An 8759-nucleotide genomic window follows, 5' to 3' on the forward strand; every position below is an offset into this window, starting at 1 on the left:
TCATTTTTTTTTTTTTTTTTTAGAAAATACAGAATTGAATTATGTAACGTTCCGTGGTATAAGCACATGTGCATTGGTGTGTATATCATTCCACTGTATGCTGTACCATTACCTCCTCAGAGCTGCAGTCTCTCTTCATAGCACATGTGCACGCTCCGTCACATGGGCATCTCTCTTGCTGACTTGCTTATCTTGGCTACGCAGGCTCTTTGGTGAATCAGGGGAAAAACATTGACAAGTGAGAGAACAGTAGTAACACGTGGAACTCGATAATCTTTTTGTAGACTCTTAGCATTAGAAAATTATATTAACCTGAATATAGAGAACAGTATATTTTTAGTTTAAAAAGTTCAAAAGTAGCTTATGCCTGATCCACTATCTGTATGTGAAAATCAGAGAGAAAAAATTTAGAATTTATGGTGACTGTTTAGCTACAGAAACCAAAAGAAAGCAAGTTTTAGAAAGGGAATGCTTGTTCATTGTTTCCTCTGCAAATAGTAAACATTAATAAACATAGAGTGTATAGAAACTCAGATGTCTTTGAAGAATAATTATGTCAGGTTTGGAGACTAAATACAATTAATATGTGAAACAGAAGAATTTTAAAGCTTCTTTAAAAAAAAATCTCAACCAAGCCTTTAATAATATAACTATGAAGTTACATTATTAAAATATATTTCCTATATTTATAGTCTTAACACTAAACAAATACACTGGTAATTTAATAGAGGGCCAAATAGGTAGTTTCTACCAGTGTAGGTATTACAAAATTGACCTGGAACAGAAAAGCTTTCTGAAAACCTTGTTTTAATCTATAAGAATACTGTTTTAGATTAAAATATTCAACTTCAGTAATGGAAAAAAATGGTGGGGGGCAGGGGGTAGAAAGTACTGTGTTTCAAAATGGTTGCACAGTTTGGAAAGTGAAAATGCAGTTGTCTGGCTAAGAGCACTAACGGGAAACAATTATTAAATGGTAGATTTTATAGATACCTGTTTTTCCAAGATATCCTAGATTATTAGCCGGTGTCATGTTAAGAAATTCTAGAAGGGTGCCTTCCTGTTTTAGCTTTTCATCTTTGCTGTTGACATTTAGCCCTTTGGTCAGTAATGCTGGCAGGAGTTTTGTGTTGCACTTTATTTACTTGATGCATCTTTCTTCCCAGATCATTCAACTTCAAGTGGTACTTCCTCGTTTAAACCCAGCCGATCATTGGTCTCTATTCCCACTGCCCATGTGATGCCGTCTAATGCCAGCTCTTCACTTTCCAAACACAGGGAACCTTTCAAGTGTGATGGTTCAAAATGGAGTACAAGCCTTTTACGGTCAGGAGGAAGCAGAAATCAGGGCACACGGGACAACTCTCTGGACATGAAGGATGCAAGGCCTGTAAGGAAATGGTCATCCTTGTCTAAACTCAGCACACCAGATACCTGCAGTCAGGATGAAAGTATCCATTCGGAGGACTCCAGGGCTAGTACAGACAGATCAGGGAGAGACAAGACCATGTCACCGCAATTAAGGACAAATGGGCCAAGTTGTTTGCATACTAGTATGGAATTGCTAAAAATTGAGGATAAAGAAACAGGGAAAAAACAATTGTCTGCACTGGACTGCAAATACAAATTTGAAAGTTGCAGCAAAGATGACTTTGTTTCAGACTCCTCTCATCGGAGACATGCCTTAGACATGACCTATAGTGCCTTACCTGAAAGCAAACCCACCACGGCCAGTTGTGAGGCTTTTGGGCAAAAATATGCAACTTTGCAGTCTGTGAGTGGCGTTCCCATTCAGCCCTCAGTGAGGACTCAGATGTGGCTTAGAGAACAGTTGCATGCAAATCCTTTGGACTGTAGGACTGCAGAGGAGTCATACAGTTTAGCAGCCGGGCAACTACAGCAGCTTGAAGAACTTAGAACGGGAAGTGAACAGTTTACGCAGGTAAGAATAAAACCTGGTGTGTGCTGCCATCAGGTGGTCGGTAAGCAATAAGACATCAAATATTTTTCATTAAATGCTTGGTGCAGAATTCCTCTCGTTTCACCTAAACTACTAATGTTTTTAAATTTCTTTAGGAATTAGTATGAGCAGCTTTTCATTAATCTTGATTATTGTTTGAATACTAATAAAGTGGTTCAGTTAATTTTTATATCTACTTGCAGTTACCCATGCTAGACAGTTTATCTACATGGGAATGGCAGTCCTGCTTTTTTGTACTTGTAATGTGCATGGTGCATCTAGTAGTATTTATGAGACATTTCAAGAGAGGCTTTAATTGAAACAATAATATTGACATGAGTCAGAACATATATTATCTGAATTTCTACAGAAATTGAGTTTGTTTGATTCAAAGTTGAATCTTGGTAAGATTGCTGGCACCCACATACTGAAAGAATGGCCACTTCACAAATGTTTCTCACATTCGCAGCTGGGTTTATAAAACACTGTCCCATTTTCCAGTCTGGTCTCTCTTGTTTTTTAAATATTCACACACTCAGACTGGTTTGTGTAAATATGTTGAATTTTTCTGTATTTTGCCTGCTTATCTTTGCAGCGTTTTGCCAGGGTTCTTTTTTTCCCCCCCTAAAATAATCTTAAACAGATCATTTTAACATGGTGATCCCCAAGCAGGTGATGGTGCTTTGTAGCATTTTTGTCCTGCTAAAGAAATGGCTAGTGGAAAAGAGTGGTAAAATGAAACACTTGTGTTTACACATGGAAAGCAAATGTAGCTGGCAAAAAACTGTACATTTTGATATGAAAGCTTTTATGAAAAGACAAACTAAAATTAGGTAAGAATAACATTAATGTGAGTTCAGAGGCAATTTAGCTTTGGGTATAAATATCCTTAGTCCTGAGAAAAAAAGAGAACATCTTAAATACTCTTGGCAGCACTGACTTTTTTTTTTGTTGACAAAGTTCTGTAATACCATCCATCCTGTGCTGTAGGGAAGACCGACAGGCTGGAGGTTCTCAGAAGTTCAGCATTTTATTCTTCGTGGCACTTTGGACCTTTTAAAAAACCTTTGCTTTATTATAAACAGCCTGAATCAGTTTTAGGAAGTTTACATAGCCCTCATTACTGTAGTATCATTACCATAATTTATTAGCAAGCATAATCTGTGTATGTCCTGCCCTGGGACTGCCTCTGTTGATTGCTGTTTTATGCTAGTTCCTTTTCCTGCCCCCTCCATGTTTTACTTCTCAAGAAGGCTTTTTTTCTTTCTTTCTTTTCTTATTTTGCACGCCACTCATTTGCCAATTTTGTGTGTCACACTTGTTTCTTGGGTGTTCGTTGTAGCTGTGTTGGTCTAAGGATACAGGCAGACAAGGTTATTTGGGTAAATATGATATCTTTTATTACACCAACTGAATAGTTGGAAAAGGCCAGCAGACTCTCTCTGTCTGCCTGAAGAAGGATGCCTGTGCCCAAAAGCTTGCAAAGAACAATTTTTCCAGCTGTTCAGTTGATCTAGCAAAAGATATCACAATCACCCAAATAACCTTGTTCCTTTCCACTTGCATCCAAGTTGTGATTAACTTAAGCAACTCTTTATTATAATGTGGAGTCTAGCCCATCGTTGGAAGAGTTAACATTTATATTATGTTGTCTAAAAATGGATTCTCACTCTCAGTACTGCCTTAGTAAAAAGGGGCTGTGATAATGGGGAAAGGCTGGATTTCATAACTGTATTACCCTTCTATGCCAGTGGAATTAAACTAGCATAAATCTGGAGTGACCCAACACAGTCGATTTGGCCCAGAGACTTGAAGCTCAGTTCTGCTTATTGAAGATGCAACAACCAAAGGCAGATTTGGATTGTAACCTTAATGGTTTTTTTAGTTTGTCTAAATGCTAAGTTAAGTTTGTTGTTTTTTTTTAGCTTGGTTGTTTAAATATCTTCAGTACTGTAGTTTTTTCTCTAAGGGATTTAAAAAGTTCCTTACCTCTCTCATCTTTATAGTTGGCACACTAACTACATGTTCTGTTTTGTAAGGGTGGCTCTAATCCTGATGGGGATTGTTCTTTTACAGGTAAAATTACTGTGGGAGGAAGTTGAGGCCTCTGTCAACCCCCTCTAGCCTTAGTACAGGCAGAGCTTGGACTTGCAACACAATTGGTTTCTGAAAACCGTGTCTTAAGTTGAAACGTTGTAACTTGGAACCAATTTTTTCCCACAGGAAACAATGTTATAAATGGGGGATTGGTTCCTGAATCAAGGCCCGATACCCTATCTTCAGCAAAAATAACCCAGAATGTTATGCTCAATCAATTATACATGAGTAATATAGTTACATTAATGTATTTATATTCTAAATAGCAATCATATTGATTTGGAAGGATGTCTTTGAGGTGGCTTTGCTGGACTTTTTGAAAGGATCTTGGCTGGAGTTGCCTTAAGAGTCTTGGCTGCAGGTTTTTCTGGAATCTTGTTTGCTTTCTTAAAGAAAGTGTCTAAGGAAGTTTGGACAGATGTTCTCCAGGGGGGTGAGTGATGCAGCAAACTTATTCAGTGGTGTGGCGTGGCATTGGATCAAGCATTGTAAAGTAAAAACTGACATCAGAAAGTTGAAACTGTGTCAATTTATAAATGTTGTAAGTGTGAAACATTGCAACTCGAAACATTGTAAGTCGAAGACTGCGTGTATAGTACTCAGTGTTTTTAGGCTTGAGAAACTCCTCAGATAATGCTCTTAGTTTTCACTCATTTTTTGGTTACAGACAAATAATAGAGCAATTTTTCTGTTGCAGGGAACTCAGAAAATCCATGATATGTCAGAATGTTATGTCAGAACGCTATGGATTCCTATTTGAAACCTCTGGGTTTATCCTGTGAATCATATTGTAAACCTAACATTGCTAGCAGTGCCCCATGGCACCCTCGACAGGATCTCAAGGCACCCCAGGGTGCTGTGGCACCAGGTTGAGAACCGCTGGTGTAGATGGTATTCTGATGGTAGAGAGGGGAATTATCTATTTGGGAGATGGTCCATCGGGGTAATTAGTAGGTAGAGCTAGAAGTGATATCTATACATGATTTTTATATATGAATATTTCTGTATATATTACTGGTTCTGCCTTGTGTTTAATTAGTCACTCAAAGTAAGGTTGTCTTCCGTGTTTTCTTTTTTGTGTAGAGGGCTCCTCACTTTTATACACACCATTCACATCATTTGGTTGGAAAGATTGATATTACAAATAAAGCAACTTAAGTATTTAAACACTTTTATTTAGATTATATTTTGTAGGTGCTGGTTTCCTACAGTTTTTTTGTTTTTAAATAGTTTTTTACGTGTGACAGTTGGATTCCCCCTCCTTTGCATGAAGATGAAACTCACAGTTTAACAAAAGTGAAGTCTTGCATACATTATATGATGATTATTTCAAAATCTCTCCAGTCATTTGTGTATAAATGAACATTGACGATCAACAATTAAATTCTGTTCTGAGGACAGAGTTATCATAAAGAGGAGGCCATTCTTATCTTTTTGGTTAAATTTGTAAAATGGATCTTTCTGCTTATTTCATTTTCAGAACTGTAGCAAATTTGAAATAATTCCAAGCAGTCTTGTATTTTTGTTTTATACACTTCAGGAGACCAGGTCCACCCAGACTTTCAAAAATTCTGTTTTCTGGGTCAGATGGCAGGTTTAGGAAAAATGCTCTGAATTACCCATGGAGGAGACAGTGTAGCTGACATGGGGTAGGAAGTTGTACACAGTCATTTGGGGCAGAGGAATGTTCCTGATTGTTAACACCACTTATGACCAAGTAGTATTGACAGGCTTTGAAATGTGACCACTCTGGTCTTATTCAGGTGAGAAAATGTGATTGTAACACATGAGGAATAGGGAGGTTTAAATACGTTTTTAGGGGAGGGATTTTTTTTTACACTTATAAACAAATGACAGAAGTTTAAGGGAGAATAGTTTCCCTATGCTAGTGGACCATTAGCCAAATTGGTACAGTTTTTAAAGTCACCCTAAAAGAGCTGTTAATAAAATGTGTTTTTACTTAAGAGTCGTGTCTGCACCTCAGTTTTTCCTAAATACGATTTGGTATATTTTCTGAGAAATAGGAAAAGTTTGCGAAAAGTTCCTTTTATTTAGAAAAAGAGAGAATCAAAAAAGCAGTGATATCTGTGTACAATACCATTAACAGGACAATAAACTATTTTTTAGAAGTTACCATAGAAAATAAAATTCCTTTTCACAATTTTCCTTTTTCTTTGCATGTTAACAAAAATAATTTTTTGTTATGGGTGACAATTATTTAACTGTGCAGTAGGAAAAGTCCCAGTTGTTTGGAAATGGGTATGTGGATTTCTCTCAAAACGACTGCAATACAAGAAAGAAATAGCCCACATATGGTATTTAAAAACACTACTGCCAACAACAGCAACAGAAAGAAACAGCTAACAAAATTTAACTCTGACACAGAATGTAGGACAAAGATTTTAAGGCCAGATAGAGCTTGCCGTTGGCCAATTTGACCTCTTTCAAAACAGACCATAGAACTTCCCAGTATTCATGCTTTCAATTTCAGTAGCTGTGTTTAGACTAGAATAGCTGCAGTAGCCACCATCACTTGCTGATGAACCGATACATTTTGGTAAAGCATCCAAGTTTCATTTGAAAATCTGAAAGTGATGGGAATAGTGCCCCAAGCCTTGCTAAAGATTTACAGTGGCTAATTATCACACTGCTAACCTTTTTGGTGTTATTGCTAGTCTGTTTGTATTCAACCTTTTGTCACTATTTTTGGTATAACTGTCTGCTAAATTTAAAAATCTTAATGATCAAATTTCTTTGCCCCATGCTGTAAAAGCTAATTTACACTAACCATTCATCATAACATGCTCAGCAAGCGGCCAAGGTGAAAGTATCTTTTAAAGAGTATTCCTTTTGAAAATTATAGAAAAGCTTCAGTGAATCAGTCAAATATCTCTTTAACGGAGATGCATGTTACTTAGAATTAGATGATGTTCACCTGAAGCAGTAATGTTTTACATATCTGTTTTAAAACAGATTTCAGGGGTGGTACTAGTCTTCATGGATTTCTCTAACACTTTGACACTATGCAGGAGTTTTGAGGTTTTACTAATCTTCCCTGCTGTGCAGCATTGCTGAGTGTATAACTTGTCCTCATATCCTTTCATCTGAGATGTGTAAATGATCCTTCAGAGAAGCTGATTTTAACATTATTTTAGAGAAGGAAAGATTTGCGCTGCATTTCTGTACCATCCTGCATTACACTTAGTATTCATCCCATATAGCTGATCTTTTAGTGCTCAGATCTCCAATTTTTAGGCAGTTCTTTTCCTGCAAAGCAGAGGTGGACAATCTTTTGCTGTTGCAGGCCATAGCTTGCAATGGTGGTTGGTGTTGTGGGCTGCCATTCCCCTCTGCTTTCTCCAGGGACTGTGAGGAGAGGCTGCAATGTGAAAAGAACATCTCTCCACATGGGCTGGAGCAGCTGGAGCTGATTAGTGTGCCATTAGCAAAATACAGACTAGATCAAGCGGTTGGGGAGTCAGTGTACCCTTAGTAAAATGCCAACTGGATTTCATTGAGGGTGGATGGGCCCTGCAGGCTGTAGGTTGCTAACCTCTGCTGTAAAGGAAAGGGCTGCCTGATTAAGCTACTGTAAGGTGGGGAAAATGGGCTTTGTTACATAAAAGGGGCTTCTGTTGACTTGAGAAACCCTACATAAAATTTGGCTGTGAGAGGTTTGAGTGTGGGTATTTTTCTGAGGAGTAGTTTTTTAAACTTTGGGTGCCAGAAATAATATTTAAAATGAAAATGTTGTGTGTCATGAAGATCATAGTAAATCATAGTAAGAAATAGGGTTGCAGACCTGTTTGTTAGGGCTATCTATATAGTAGACATAATTTGGAAAAATACACTGTTATTTTTCAGTACACAGTATGTGTATGTGTGCTTAATGAGAAGAATCTCCTTTAGACTATGTGGAATTTTATTTGACCCTAGTATTTAACATGAGATAATGTGTGAAAGCTAGGTGACTGTATCTTCCTTTCTTCTTCTACCTTGTCTACCAATTTCCATTAACGTTTGCTTGTAAAATACATAGGCATAACCTGAGAGCTAGGCATGAAATAGTAGTTTTTAAATCTCCTGCATGATAACCTTTAGAAATAAGTTTCTGTACCAAATCAGAACAGAGAAGAAATATTTTTTTTAAACATTTTGGATATTCAAATGAAGGCTACATTTGTGATTGACTCAACTTGACCAGTGGAATTGACAGTGAAGTTTTTTAAAAGTCGACTCAAAAATATTTATCAACTGTCCAGAAAACTGAAAAATTATTTAATTCACATTTTCCCTCTGAAGGTTTTGATGAAACCATATCTTCTTGCTCAAAATTGTGTTTGTTTTAGTTGTTAGTTCGTTTACATGTATTTATGTCTTTAATGAAGTTACTTTGACATTCTGACTCTGTTGGTCATGAAACTAGGACTCTTAGGGTCTGATAGCTGGGATGCAATAGCACACTAAATGTGCAGACTAGCACCTAAGTGTGAGTGGATAATGTAGATTTGCCACTTCTTTAAAAAAAAAAAATGCCAGGGCTGCCACTGGTCCTTAAAAATGCCTGGTCTCTATATATAACAAGGAACATGTTAATAGTCCCAGCAGTGTAGCCAGATCCAGAAGCTGCCTTTTAGTGAAGATGTTCTTTGCAGTTTCACTTGTATATTTTACTTATTGTTTCAAATGTATGTTGTGTCAT

General features: G+C 37.1%; 1 protein-coding gene across 1 annotated transcript in view; it reads left to right on the forward strand.

Annotated features, from left to right (window-relative positions):
• The window catches only part of CEP85L (centrosomal protein 85 like), a gene marked incomplete at its 5' end in the record, with an annotated part of 222373 nt that overhangs the window by 95186 nt on the left and 118428 nt on the right, over nt 1–8759 (forward strand). Inside the window, one exon of the mRNA XM_019520218.1 lies at nt 1167–1942. Within this exon, the coding sequence (XP_019375763.1) occupies nt 1167–1942 (776 nt within the window). The remainder of the gene's footprint in view (nt 1–1166; nt 1943–8759) is intronic.

The sequence above is a fragment of the Gavialis gangeticus genome, unplaced genomic scaffold, assembly GCF_001723915.1.
Source record: "Gavialis gangeticus isolate Ggan-Ray unplaced genomic scaffold, GavGan_comp1, whole genome shotgun sequence".
Classification (NCBI taxonomy): Eukaryota; Metazoa; Chordata; order Crocodylia; family Gavialidae; genus Gavialis; species Gavialis gangeticus.